This window comes from Priapulus caudatus, unplaced genomic scaffold (genome assembly GCF_000485595.1).
Source record: "Priapulus caudatus unplaced genomic scaffold, Priapulus_caudatus-5.0.1 Scaffold1011, whole genome shotgun sequence".
Lineage (NCBI taxonomy): Eukaryota > Metazoa > Priapulida > Priapulimorpha > Priapulimorphida > Priapulidae > Priapulus > Priapulus caudatus.
This window is the reverse complement of record NW_014578072.1, coordinates 74,722-89,008: the sequence shown is the minus strand read 5'-3', so window position 1 is coordinate 89,008 and position 14,287 is coordinate 74,722. Positions and strand designations below refer to the sequence as shown.

Genomic DNA, 14,287 nt, shown 5'->3' with positions numbered 1-14,287 from the left:
GTTAGTTAGTTAGTTAGTTAGTTAGTTAGTTAGTTAGTTAGTTAGTTAGTTAGTTAGTTAGTTAGTTAGTTAGTTATCATATCTCTTGAATGGAGTTTTTATACTCACATAACACAGAAACTCTACAGCATGCATCCCCTATAGCGCTGTAACTCTATAGCGTGCATTCTCTGTAGAACTGCAGGTCTATAGCAGGTATCCTCTATATATAGTACAGCAGGTCTGTAGAGTGCATTGTCTATAGGCTTGTGGCCGTATAGCATGCATCATTTATAGCACCGTATCTCTATGGTGCTGTAACTCTATAAAATGTAGCGCATGTACGCATAAAGTATCCCAACATATTAACAGTTACTTTTACGCGGGACGTACCACATTGTACCTGTCACCTATGTGTAGTGCGTATCGTGTTATACCCACTTAGCTGTAAGTGAGGCTGAGATGGTCTATGTCCCCCGGGGTACTGCCGGACCGTACCCTGGGTACGATCCAGTATACCGGAACGTACCCTGGTACTATCTAATATGCCGAACCGTTCCTCGCCTACTCCACTAACGAGTCTAGGGAATCGCCTACGCCTACTCCCTAAGCCGAACCCGAACCCTAACCCTAATCCTAACCCTAACCCTAACCCTAATCCTAACCCTAACCATATCAAATAGTGACCAGGGTACGTTCCGGTATACCGGACCGTACCCAGGGTACGTTCCGGCAGTACCCTGGGGGACATAGACCTTATGAGCGTAAGGGAGCTGTAAGTGCGTATTGCGCCTAACCACGCTGATATGCCGCGCGTATGCGCAGCGGTGTGTGAACCCTATATCGGTTTGACCAGGACGTGAGAACGTACGGCGACTTATCACTTCTTTCGCATAGATCTCAAACTGCGATGCAATGCCGATACCAACCAACTCGTCGTCAGTGCCAAGTTCACGCGTGCGTTCAACGGATATCTCTACGCAAAAGGATTTTACGAGACACGCGGCTGCCGAGCATTGGGAACGGGATCTCCGCTGCTGGAGCTAGTCCTTCCCCTGGACGGCTGCGGGACAGTAAAGAGCGGGGTGAGAAAACGAAATCTGCATAATATACGTGGAATCGTCAGTAACGCAATAAATCAGAGAGGTTTCGTAGCATAGCATCGATGCAAGTGAGACGAGCGAGGCCATAACTGAAATAACGATATATCTTCGAAGTATATGATGCGGAGGTATAGGCATCGGAGCTTGTTCGGTATTGCCATCTTCGGAGTACGATGCGGAAGTATAGGCATCGACGCTTGTTCGTTACAGCCAGGAACATCTAGATCGTTTTACAACAACACCGTCATCATAATGAACGAAGCCGAGTGGGGGCTGCTAGGCATGATGGACGCCTCCTACTCTGTGTCCTGTCAGTTCGGCGGGGATTCCGTGCAGCGATTCGACTGGGGCTTCACAGTACCGTGAGTATGCTAAAGCTGGGTTTACACTACCGAATTTATGTTGGCGAATTGGCGATTTGGACCAGCTTTCCAATTCGCCAACTTCGAGTTGGCGAATATAGAACATGTTCTAATCTCCCAACTAGTTGCTATCGATCGGTTGGTCGCTCAACCTTTGCGTTTACACTGCCGATTGTCGGTTGTATAGTTGGGAAGTTGGTCCAATTCGCCAATTCGCCAACACAAAGTTGATAGTGTAAACCCAGCTTAAATACGTACCCAGCTTTAATACGTACGAAGCGCGTACGCCCGTTTTTTTTATTTCGTGTTTGTTAAACCCGTTTTTGCTCCACTTTTCTAATGTCATCCTCTTGCTGCACAATTGTTTTTCTCGTGATATTCTGGCCGCGCAGTGTTCGCCACGACAGGGCACGCGTCATTCACAATAGTACCCGAATTTTATTTGCACTTTGATTTTTTAGAATGTTGACGACGCGCGGTGTTGTCACTGTAACGAGCGAGGCTCCATCTTGTTCGATGAAGATCGTGCAGGGCCAAGATCCTCTTGCGCAGCCAACGACGCTGCTATTCCTGGGCGACATCGCAACGATGGTGTTTGAAACGCAGGGTATGCGCACACACATGCGAGCACGCTCGCACGCACACACGCACACACGCACACGCACACACACACATGCGCGCACGCACGCACGCACACACGCGTGCACGCAAATACATACACACGCACACGCACACACGCACACGCACACGCACACGCACACGCACACGCACACGCACACGCACACGCACACGCGCACACACACACACACACACACACACACACACACACACACTAACCCATACACACGAGCGCACATATACAATTTTTTTTTCAGGAGTTCGCTATATTATTTATTATTTATTCTAAATATTTATTTATTCATATTTATAAGTTAACTGGGTCCAGGAATATCACACGGGGAAAAGCTAATAGTAAGTTGGTCGTAGCGTCATTCAATTTTCTGTTTAGGCGTTCGCTATATTATTTATTATTTATTATAATCATTTACTTATGATATATTAATTATATTAATTTTGATATTTATAAGTTAACTGGCTCCATGGAAATCTCACGGGAAAACGTTAATAGCATGCCGGTCGTAGCATCCGTTATTTGTTTATCGCAACGCGTTTAACGCGATTATGACGCACTGCCACGGATAAACAACATGTCTAACAACATGAAACGAAAGCACGGTCGGTGATAGGTAGGGGGTTTCAATCGGCTTGCTCGTCATCAGGTGATGGACGTTACGGCATCTTCGTGTCGGAGTGCAGGGTTCACGATGGCACTAGCACAGGTGTCATCACGCTACTCGACGATGACGGCTGTCCAGCGCATCGCAAGCTCATCGGCCTGACGCGTTACGATGACAACAGCCTGATCCGCGGAAGCAGGCTCGCTTATTCGCACTTCAAGGTGAGGCACGAATTGAACTCCGCTTTGAGAGAAAGAGCGATAATTGGGGGAGGGCGATTTGCGACAGTCTGAATCGACAAATTCTTAACCTGCAGGTTGCGACGTCTTAGTACATTCTACGATCTTGAGTAGTTGTTTTTGACACTGGGTGCGAGAAACACTTCATGTAAAAATATTTTGAGAGCCAATGGTGTACGGCCTCCGAAAAGCTCAAAGATGCTATGATGTAGAAGGGGTTGATACATTTCCGATATAATTAGGGTTACGCTAATTAGTGTAGGCTAGAGCCAAAGCGCATACAGACAGAGCAGCTCCTCTAGTTCGATCGGTGGTTGCTAGATTAGAAATTGAGAGGTGAACGTTTAGAAGCTTAATTTGAATTGATTTGGTAATGAATTTCGTGCGGCATTTCGCTTTACTTAACCTAGTTACGATAAGCTGAAGCGGGGCAACTGTATGAACCTATGTGTTGAATCTAAACCGTGTATCTAATGGCTCAAGCCCATGGATGCTGTAGCATCAGTGTACATGCTCGTGACAGATGCGAGCGAAAATTAGCGTTTGTGCGGCGTTGAATGTCAGATCTGTTGTTGTTACTTTAACAGGTTTTCAAGTTTCCCGATCAAGCGAATGTGTATTTTGAATGCAAATGCCACGTATGCTTCGGTGAATGCACAAAGGTAGGGCAGCATTCACTACTGATGCTACTTTGACCAGGTGGTATACTAGGGTGTATATAACCGATGTATGGATTTCTAGTATGGTTTTACCTGTAAAGGTATTCTAAAGCGGCTTTTATTATATGAATGTCGTGGAAGAACTTTTCCATTCTTTTTAAACCGTAATGGTTAACACAGAGAATGTGACTGAGATATGTGATCACAATATGGCGTCAAAATGCGCACGTGGGTCTTAATCACATTTCAGCCATTATCAATTGCATTATGAACGCCTTAACTAATATGTATAATATTAATATACGCATGCGTGCATGCGCTTCATTTATGTAATCATATTGAAACTGATTATCTGCACGTAGATTCTGATCATCACTACGTGTTTATTATATTTCTAGCCGGCTTGCAGCAATATTCCAGGCAGCGGTTTTGCCGGAAAGCGCCGGAGGAGGCAAGCAGAAAATGAAGCCGATGTAACTGCTAATCCTGCAAATGATAAAGACATGACAGTGGAGCTTTATAACACAATTACTGTCGTTGTGCCACCTGAACCAAGTAAGTAATACCGCGCACTTCCTATTCAACATGATTTCATCGACCTTTCGTGTTAATAAGTATGAGTGGACTGTCCACTGGGTAATCGCTCACATACGTAATAAGATTCCTTATAATAATAATATTCGAAATATAGATATACTTTGAACGTAGGTGTGGTGCGAGCCGAAAATGTTGCATATGACTGGTTATATATATATATATATATATATATATAATATAGAGAGAGAGAGAGAGAGAGAGAGAGAGATAGAGAGAGATAGATATAGATACAGATATCACACGGATGTATCGTGTGTGTGCGAGCGCGCGTGCTTTCGTTCCTGAGTATACCTCCGTGCGGCAGTGTGTGTGTACGTACGTGGTTATATATATATATATATAATATATATATCATATAACAACATATCTAAACGTTGATCTAATTTGCTTGCATATTCACATTGCAGATGCTAAACCGGACAGCGCACCAAACTCTCTGGCGAGTTCGTTTCAAGACAGACTGGCGGAATCCGGTGCCGTAGAGATGAAAAGCTGCCTGTCGCCAGCCTATCTTATCATCGCTGTAGTAACTCTAGGTCTGCTGCTTCTTCTATTCATGACGCTATCCGCACTATTCTACCACAGGAGCCGCCACCAGCGCAAGGATATCGATGACGTGCATGAAAGCTCTATTTACTCAGGCAGCAGGATAAATCTTTCAGCTAGAAGTCCGTCGCCTGGCCATTATTAAAATGAGTGCAGCACTGTGCACATAGTCAATATAGGCACAATCGAACAATCAAATATCAAAACCGTTAAATCACGATTTTTGTAGATCACGTAAAGTGAATTCACGACCTTTAGTTATGAGTGCTTATTTTATCCAATTCACGAAATAGCGTCTACGAATTTCGATGGGCTCAAAGAAGCTCTATAATTATTCAACTCCGAAAATCACATATCACATGGAAAATAATTCGCCCCATACTGGTATTTGGCTATTTGCACAGGCCAAGCTTATTGCAGTTCATCTACATAATGTCTTTGTCAGTTTTCTATTTATTTCTAAACACATACTCGTCCTAATAAGCTGCCGGTTAAAGGGCTGGTAAAAATGGTATGGTAACGGGTGGGGTGGGCGGGAACATATACGTGACGGATTAGGATGGCGCATTGCATAGAAAGCAGTGAATTTTCTTTGTTAATTATATTTCATGTTTGCCTTTTAAAAAAGCAACTGTTCGTTATACGTGTTGAAGTTCGTTTATTTATTATTTATATCGCAAACTCCGCCTGTACGTATGTTCGTTAGTTGGTGCGAAATAAATTGTGTAGTATATTTGCGAAATATGAGTATTTTTTATATATAATTATGTAAGAATCTCAACGAATGAATGGAGTCGCATGTATAAGGTGGCTTATTTAAGGATTCGGCTCATACGGTATGGGATACACATCGAACTAGTCTTATTTTAAATATAGTTCCGTCCCATACGGAAATAACCGGGAAATGTTTTCCAAAATGGATTGTATCGGACGAAAAGTCGGATTATATTTGCTGATAGCGATTTCATTAATTTCTGCCTGGGAACTGTCAGTGACTCTTCTTAAAATGTACGAAGATCCCACAATTGCGTCATGTAGAAGCCAATATATTGTCCGGAAAGCATAATGATATACGTATAATAGACATGTCGCTGTTTTTATAGTCAGCGTAGTGAATAAATCTTACATAGAAAAATAATATACATTTACATAAAGACTTATAATTACATAAGAAAATAAGATTCAATTGCGTAGCTAAGTTTATGCGCCACGTCCCACGTGAAACTACATAAGAAATATGGCCGGATTGTCGGCATTGCCCTATTATAACACGACAGTGTCCAATCGCATAATACGAATAATATATATTATAACAAACAATATGAATAATAATTTTTTTTTTTAATAATTAAAAAATATCGTTTTATTTACTACATTGAACAATTTTACGATACAAAGGTAAACCGAATATTTCTATAAAATCATATGTTATATGCGTGCTGTGTCTTACAATAAAAATATAAAGGCTACCCTATAGAAATAGCGATGTATCCGTCTACACGCGTACATGGGTGCTTACGTGTGTGTACACGCGTTTGCGTTTTTGTTAGGGTTATAATCCGTATTTTACAAGATGTAGAATTTGTTAATCGTGAGCAGTATAGTTGTGGTTAGTACTTTTAATGACGTGCGGCAAATGATTATATGCAATACCAAATTAAATTTGATGTCGCGCAATCATTCGTGTAGATATATGTTTGCCGCCATTCTCTTTCGGTGGTTGCTATATTACTTGCGAAGTTGCTTACTTGCATTCGTCGATACTGTATGAAGTGGAAGCTACCTCTTCTGTAAATATAAATATGTACGACAAGATTATTTGACTGATACCATGCAAATTCTCACACCCTGGCAGAGCTGTATCCCACGAGAGAAAATTATTTCTATATAGCTGAGAGCAGACGGCTATGTGCGTAGGTAGTGACTCTATGTGGCGCCACCTGTTGTATTTACCTGGCTCATAGTAGTCGTACACCTTCACAACAGCCGGCTTCACATTTTCCACGTCTAGATATTTCTCCAGGTCAAAGGTCACGCAAACCTGCTCGCCTGGCTCAAACTGAAATATGAAGATTCGAGTAAAACATGATCTTGGTTGTCTGCAATGGCGTCATTATGACCGAAAAAGTTATTGTATAGTTATTACGTTACATTATTTTATAATGCGACATTCGGTCGAGAACTTCCTTTTAAAATTACTTGATTAACACGCCACTGGTTAGGCATACGCTTACCTTATTTACATAGATATCTACAGTCTTGCCTTCAATGTCGAAACGTTTCAATTGTGAATTCTTAATGGGCTTCTCAAAAATCTGCACAAAACCAAATGAAATATAAACCAACGGGTACGCGTACTCACATACGCCTACGCGCGCGCGTGTGTGTATGTGCGTGCGTGCGTGCGTGCGTGCGTGCGTGCGTGCGTGCGTGCGTGCGTGTGTGTTTATGTGTGTGTGTACCTACCTAAGCAGTGATTAAAACTCTCTAGTGCAGAGGAATTAATAAAACCACTATAGGTATGTTATACCAAAAAATTGTGATGCTTCTGGCATCTTTGAAATCGTCTCGGAAATGCGTGAAAACTTATTAAAAACTCATTAAATTATAATTCAAATAATCAACGTTAAATTAAACGTTACCTTATTTAGCGAAGATTTCACAGGCGAAAACCCGGTGACCATATTTACACTAATGATTGCCATGTTTGATGATTCCTCCTTATCAGCGTACCTAAAATATTCCAAAGATACGTATACGGTTAACGACACATTCGACTGTTGTAGCGCAAGGCATAGCCACATTATTTTAATATTGGGTGCGACTACTACCCATGTAACAACGCTAAAGTGTATTAATTAAATGCTGTTTAAATTGCCGTGTTCGCTGCGGTTATTAATCATGCAGTTTATATTGAATGTCGGGCAAATTAGTTTTATGCAGCTGGTTCGTGTTGAATTCTACAGTGTTTATAACAGTTCATAGAAATTATTAACTTGAAGTGAACCTTTTGAAATATTATAGTGGAACTAGAAATTACCAACGAACAGAAACGCCTGTCCTTAACATAGAATTGAAGTGGGACATCGATATAACTGCATTAAACTATAATGGCTTAGACGAGTACTGTCATGGCAGTTAGAGAGATGTGTACGTACGTTCCGCAGGCTGTCATCTGCCACGTCTTACAGTTGGTCGTCGTGACGTTGGCTGTTGCGGAGAACACGGGGACTCTTCTCTGTTCTTCGTACAAGTTGTAGAAGACATTACCCTGTAATCAAAAAAACCTCAGGCTTGTACTGCTGTCCCGCTGTAATCTGTCCGTCACAAGTTGTTACGTTGGTTATGCATTCAGTCAGCACGACATGCAGCGTTAGAATAGTAAAAAGTTTCATCTTATATGGAAAATAAGAGCAGTGGCGTAAGGTCTCTGGTATTAAAGCATGGCTAGACAAGCTAGTGTTATACAACAATAAATTATTTTTTTAGTTTAATAATTAGTCGAACGTCTCTATTACACTAGCCGGATGGCAAAAACTACTTTAGGTGCAATTTTAGCTGCAACTCATGCAACGTGAATAAATGTGCGACACTATATATATGATGACAGCAGAGCATCACTGCTACCATTTAAAAGTCAGAGCCGTAACACGTACTCTCGTCGAGTTAGCTCACCTTAATAATGACACATCGTGTCCCCGTCACTGTGACGTCTAGCACGCTGGGCACCGAGGGCACGTCGACCAGCTGCTGGACAAGGCTGTTGGTGCCAGACACGCTCAGAGCAGCGTCAACGTCGTCACCGCTGACCGTAATGTCGCTGCTACTTTGCGAACCGAAAAACTTCATAGCGAACTGGGAGAGAGCCTGCAGAGCGATTACGGTGTCCTGCGGAGCAATAGTAGAAACAGAATTAGATGAAATGCTAATTATCAATTAGCATTTACGATCCATGACAATGAGAGGTGATCCTTAATTGCATATATGAGTTTACGTTAATCTGTTTCAATCCACGAAATCTAAGGCTAGTTGTGCGGACCATGTCATGAGCTGCATTGCTGCTTGAACGTCGATAGCTCAAGTTGAGTACCTGTGTTGATGAGAAACCACCGCGTGAGTTTTGCTGCTGCGTCAACCACCTGACGATAGAGAGAGGCAGCGTCGAATCATCGCTTTCAATCAGCGTCAGCGTCAGCAGAGCATATGCTGTCATCTCAGTGTTTATCGACTTTTTCTCAGCCTGACGGTTCCATGGCAACCTGTGAATTCACGGACATTGATAGTAGGGGTAACTTACAAACGAGTATAGGAATTCCGAACACTAAAAATTATCACTATACCACGACTATAAAACAAAAATTTTGGTACTTACGTAACGTCGACTGTTTCTGCTTCGGCTTTCTCCCAGTTTACAGTTTGTGCCGTCTCGTTTCGTACAGCCAGCTTCATTAACCTATTGAAACATAATCGGTGATGAAGTTTACAGTACTATGCGGCTCCTCGGATACATATCTATTCAGGTATAATTTTACAATGTATTCTCCGACTCGTAGCACCGTAGTAAGAGGAAAGGCAGCCGAATGTTCAACTCCGTTAGTGTTAAACGGCTGATAACTCCATATAATCTCCAATAAGGCGAAAGACACCGCACTTATTGGTGATAGTAGATAATTTTAGTTTTCATTAGTTCAGGTGAACTGATGTACCATCTAAGGTCGTGTGTTTTTACCTATCCAAGTATTCCTGAGCTTTGTTCATATCACCGTAGCGGGCGTACGCGTAGGCCACCAGGGCCGTGGTGTAGGCGTCGTCGAAGGTTTCGCCTTCAATGCAGGAGAAGGCATCTGAGATGGCTCGCTCTGTATCAGCAACCTTGGACTCGATCAACGACGTCACAACGTAGGCTGTTAGCGTTGCGTTGGTCTTTGAATTACCAACGCCTCCCTGCGAATATGAGGACATCACGATGCGTGTGTAATATAGTGTCAAAAGAAATTATAAATCTTGATACAAAGATCGTACCACCTTGCGCTCTCTTGGTCTCATAGAGAGAAATGTATTTCTTGTCGCGTGTCTCTTCTAGATGGCCGTCTTTGAGACCAAATGTTTATTTTCCCCTTCCTCATTTCTGTCGGCTCTTTAGACTCCAAACCCCATCTATCTCTACATGAACCTCGTAGGGACTAACTATTTATGCTCATTTCATCACTAGATGGCCCTCGCAGAGGTACGTACGTTCATGTCCTTGTGGTGCAACGTGCCGAGCCGAGGGAAGCAGCCATCTCTACGCTGCTGCTTGATGATCCAACGCACACTCATGTCGATCTCATTCCCATCAATGTAGATGAATGGCTGCGCCTGCGCAAAGCAGCGCACGACGAACGCTGTCAACCACATGCTGCCTTCCTTGTCGCGGTTACCGAACGCGCTATAGGCGGCGTCAGTGTGCTTAAACGTCAGCTCCCTCTGGTAGCCTGCAAGAGAAACACAGCTGTATGAACGCGCTAGAGCCGTCGTCCGTCTGCTTAAACATCAGCTCCTTCTAGTAGCCTGTAGGTGAAACATAGCTGTATGTACGGGTTATAGCCGTCGTCCGTGTGATTAAACATCAGCTCCTTCTAGTAGCCTGTAGGTGAAACATACTGTATGTACGGGTTATAGCCGTCGTCCGTGTGATTAAATGTCGGTTTCTTCTAGTAGCCTGCATCGCCAGATTTGTAACAATGATTTTACAGTCAAGTTGGCCAAAGATACTAACGTTTTGTCGCAAGATAAATCAGATAATACAAGAACTTGTACGTAACGATTGGAAGCTCTGCTTTCCTCTGTGGCTTACCGGACTTCATGAATCCCACAGCTTTCCCCTGGATTTCCGGCGTCAGCTGATCGGTGGTTGTGAGGTATTCCATGATGTAGATGTCAGGAGCGAACGTTATCATGTTCTGCTCCCCGCATCCGTACGGCATCTTCAGCAGTCCGTCAAGATTATCTAAGGGAGCTCCCATAACGTCACCGATGATGGACACCCGTGCACGACCCGAATCTGTGGTGAGAAAATGTGTATGACGTCACTGCAGTGCTATAGACAGATCATCGGTACAAAATCTCAGCTTGGCCTATGCACATTATCTAAAAACTAATATTGAAATTCAGGAATTTAAATCGATAATGTCATTTTTGTTCGGATTTAAATATTATTTTATAAATATATTAACTACCCGTATATTTATTTACCGGGTACTAGGTTCTCGGAGGGTAGCATTAGGTCCATGACGTCAGAGAAAGGTTCCCCGTCGTCCGGGCAGACGAACCAGTTAATGGAGTAGGACTTCTCTACGCCCTCCGCCTCCACCAGCAGTGGCTGCGTGATCGCATCGCGGACTCCTGTGACTGTGCTCATGACGGCACCGGCTCGACAGATGGCGCTGCCTGAGTCAGCAGTCATGGCGTGTACAGTGATGTTGACGTCGCCTAGCTCTCGGGGTTGAATCATGAACCTAACGCGAGACAGTATCGATTAAATACATGCTCAAAACTGTCTTGTCCTAGCTTGACTCAAATTATCGCGTTGATGTTTTAGTGTTATATGATATTATTATAGTGGCATGTTGGAATAGAATGTCAATGAATCACACGAATCAACCACGAGGCAAAGATATTATCACATAAAAAACGGGTCACGACGTACATATATTATTTAATGACATATATATATATATATATCGACAGTAATATTCGAATAGCATGATAATTGACGCACTAGTTGTGATAAACAACCAACACAATAAACTATTTATTATTGAGCTATATGGCTTATGTGAGTCCAAGATTATAAAGTTATACTAATACTATATATGCCATTTTCACGCATCTAACCTGTGAGTGGATGATCTGCTTCCACATACACATATCTCAGCCTCGCTTCCGTCAATGATGTCAAACGCGACCGATTCATCGAGAGTGAGCGAAATCTGAGCGGAAATATTTAAACCGACGTCATTAATCATGCGAGACTGGTTATCAATTGCTTTAATTACTACAATGACTTGCACGAATCAATATTGTTAATTACATCCCGGGCTTATCATTGGCACGGGAATTTATTTTATAATAAATTTTTATACACCACGATTTCTTGACATGCTCTCAAGCATTTACGTATACGGTGCAATGCTGACATTGCCCGATATATTAATATTCACCACACTATATAGTTATATCAAGAGTGAATATATATTGAGATAGAGAAAGAGATCATCTCTATTATTCACTCCTGGTTATATTTTTCCTTACTATTATATACACTACGCTATACGGGCAGACTGACGTGCATGTCACGGTCTGAGGGAGCGTATAGTAGCTACAACTCTATACTCACCGCCAGACATTCGGAGAGGTAGTTAAAGACGGACACGATGAGCGGCACCTTCTCCCCGCGGATGACGGAGTAAGGCAGTGTGTAAGAGACGAAGAACGGTTGGAAGGCGCGCAGAGAGAGCGGCGGGGAGATGCCGAGTCCCGTCTCCTCACTCGTGCAGAAGCCGCCTCCCACCCAGTCCGTGATCGTGTCCGGCACCTCGGTACGAACTAGCAGCTCGCCGCTGTCACTGTCAGAGTAAAGTCAACGTAAGTCAAAGTGAAGCGTACGTAAAGTGAAGTAAGACGTGACGTCACGACTGACCTCTCAACGGAAAGTGAGCAACTAGGCTTAGTAGCGTTAAGATATTATTTTCAGCTACCGTTTATCTCTTTACATTTCACTCGTCTTTGCGACATAATCATACTTCAAGTCTCTTGATATAGAATACTGTCATTGATTTACGGAATTTCGCACGGAATTTCTGAGTATAAAAAACGTATATTCACATAATACGCAACACCCGGCCGCGTATATTTGTGACCGTACTTAGTCTATCGACTTTAGCAGTGATGGCCAAAGTGAAAGAACGTTACTATCGTCTTCAATGTGAAGATGTTTCTCGACAACGAATGAGTGAACTTAACTCGTCAAGCCGACATTACGTATATGAGCACGCGGACACCATTATAACAGTTTAGCCTTAGATTTACTCATGATCATTTGAGGTACTTTATCATTTGTTACACACAGCGCTGGGTGTAGAAATAGGTCTTCCATCGCTATGTCAAGAGGAAGTGGTAAGGCTCACAACCTCACACTATAACACAACTCGTCTTATGCAGAAGCACGATCGACACAGTCGGCATGAGATCCTATGCCACCGCACTAGCCAAACATTATTCATATTATTTGCATTACATACTTGACTTTTTCAAGCGTCCATAGCCACGTCTCTGGGAAAAAGGTTCTTATATCGGGCGTAGATGGCGTTTCTTGGGGCTCGACATCATTGTCATCCGAGTCGTCATCTGCGCCAGTAATAGCTGACGTAGTTGCAGGTGGATCCGAAGTAGAAAGAGTAAATGTCGCCGCCGCGGAGGTAGTAAAGTCTTCTACACCACGGCCTAATAAAGGATATTTAAGATATGTCTTTAATCATTGGCATCTACACAACAATATTTATAATAAAATGTTTATGACAGTTGTGTGCATGGACATAACGCGCTTTGTGGCATATAAAGATTGAGACGTTATAATTGCGTCCGATGATTTTCCGAACGTAAACATCGTATAGAAGAGTACTTTGGATGGAAAACTTACGGTTATCAAAGAAATTGTATTCGTAATATGTCTGCTGCTCGGAATTGCACGGTCTCGCATCAACGTTCATATCCGACATTACCATTAATCCCAGATCCTGTATAATAGCAGATTGACCGTAAACACCGACATATAACGGTGATGTAGAACAATAGTATACGTCTTCATATCATTCAGGTAATAATCATTGAAAATAACCTTGTTGCGTTTACAAGTTGATAAACATTTGTCTGTAAACACACATATTATTACGTGTAAGTACGTATAAAAAGCACCCAACTTATGTTAGGTACATATTTACGCTATTGACTTATATTGTATAAGCTAACCACATAATATATGTATAGACTGCTGTAGTACATTAGGATAATCTTTCTTTGGGTTATTAGTGTGAATGCCTAAACATTCTAATGCGCAATTTTAAGTATGATTATAATTATATAGAGATAAAGATATCCCACATAAAAGTACTGCATAAAGCTGTAGCTAAGGTAACACCAGCTGTTACTGTAAAGTACGAACCAGGAACGCCTGCCTTGAGTCAACATAATCGGTGTGCTTCCATGTGTATCTGATTCTGCGACCATAGTAATCTTCGGTAGTTAGTTCGGTCGATGGCCGTGAGCTAGGGCCTGTTATATCAGAGTAATAGTGTGTCACCTACCAAATAGCATACGGACACCACCCAAACGTAATGTTTTGCAACAACTACTCGTATCTATTTACACGAATACCTTAACTCAAATCATCTCTCGTTTAAATGAATTCGTGCGCACCCGGTCACACCACCCATACACGCACACACACGCACACACGCACGCACGCACACACGTGCACGCACACACGCACGCGCACGCACGCACGCACGCACGCACGCACGCACG

The 14,287-nt window shown here is 42.6% G+C and overlaps 2 protein-coding genes across 2 annotated transcripts in view; one reads left to right on the top strand and one right to left on the bottom strand.

Moving 5' to 3' along the window:
* Positions 1–5,467, top strand: part of LOC106814948 (cuticlin-1-like) — a 15,810-nt gene extending 10,343 nt beyond the window's left edge. The window contains exons 7-10 of the mRNA XM_014819342.1: positions 2,725–2,903; positions 3,509–3,583; positions 3,979–4,135; positions 4,585–5,467. Coding sequence (XP_014674828.1) covers positions 2,725–2,903; positions 3,509–3,583; positions 3,979–4,135; positions 4,585–4,868 — 695 coding nt within the window. The 3' untranslated portion in view covers positions 4,869–5,467. The remainder of the gene's footprint in view (positions 1–2,724; positions 2,904–3,508; positions 3,584–3,978; positions 4,136–4,584) is intronic.
* Positions 5,468–6,071: 604 nt separating this feature from the next.
* The window catches only part of LOC106814947 (alpha-2-macroglobulin-like), a 15,214-nt gene continuing 6,998 nt past the window's right edge, over positions 6,072–14,287 (bottom strand). The window contains exons 17-33 of the mRNA XM_014819341.1: positions 13,926–14,035; positions 13,404–13,500; positions 13,006–13,207; positions 12,102–12,330; positions 11,600–11,694; positions 10,958–11,220; positions 10,560–10,766; positions 9,959–10,197; positions 9,453–9,667; positions 9,096–9,176; positions 8,814–8,982; positions 8,399–8,611; positions 7,882–7,994; positions 7,366–7,456; positions 6,958–7,038; positions 6,677–6,782; positions 6,072–6,511 (exon numbers count right to left, since the gene is read on the bottom strand). Coding sequence (XP_014674827.1) covers positions 6,468–6,511; positions 6,677–6,782; positions 6,958–7,038; positions 7,366–7,456; positions 7,882–7,994; positions 8,399–8,611; positions 8,814–8,982; positions 9,096–9,176; positions 9,453–9,667; positions 9,959–10,197; positions 10,560–10,766; positions 10,958–11,220; positions 11,600–11,694; positions 12,102–12,330; positions 13,006–13,207; positions 13,404–13,500; positions 13,926–14,035 — 2,555 coding nt within the window. The 3' untranslated portion in view covers positions 6,072–6,467. The remainder of the gene's footprint in view (positions 6,512–6,676; positions 6,783–6,957; positions 7,039–7,365; positions 7,457–7,881; positions 7,995–8,398; positions 8,612–8,813; positions 8,983–9,095; positions 9,177–9,452; positions 9,668–9,958; positions 10,198–10,559; positions 10,767–10,957; positions 11,221–11,599; positions 11,695–12,101; positions 12,331–13,005; positions 13,208–13,403; positions 13,501–13,925; positions 14,036–14,287) is intronic.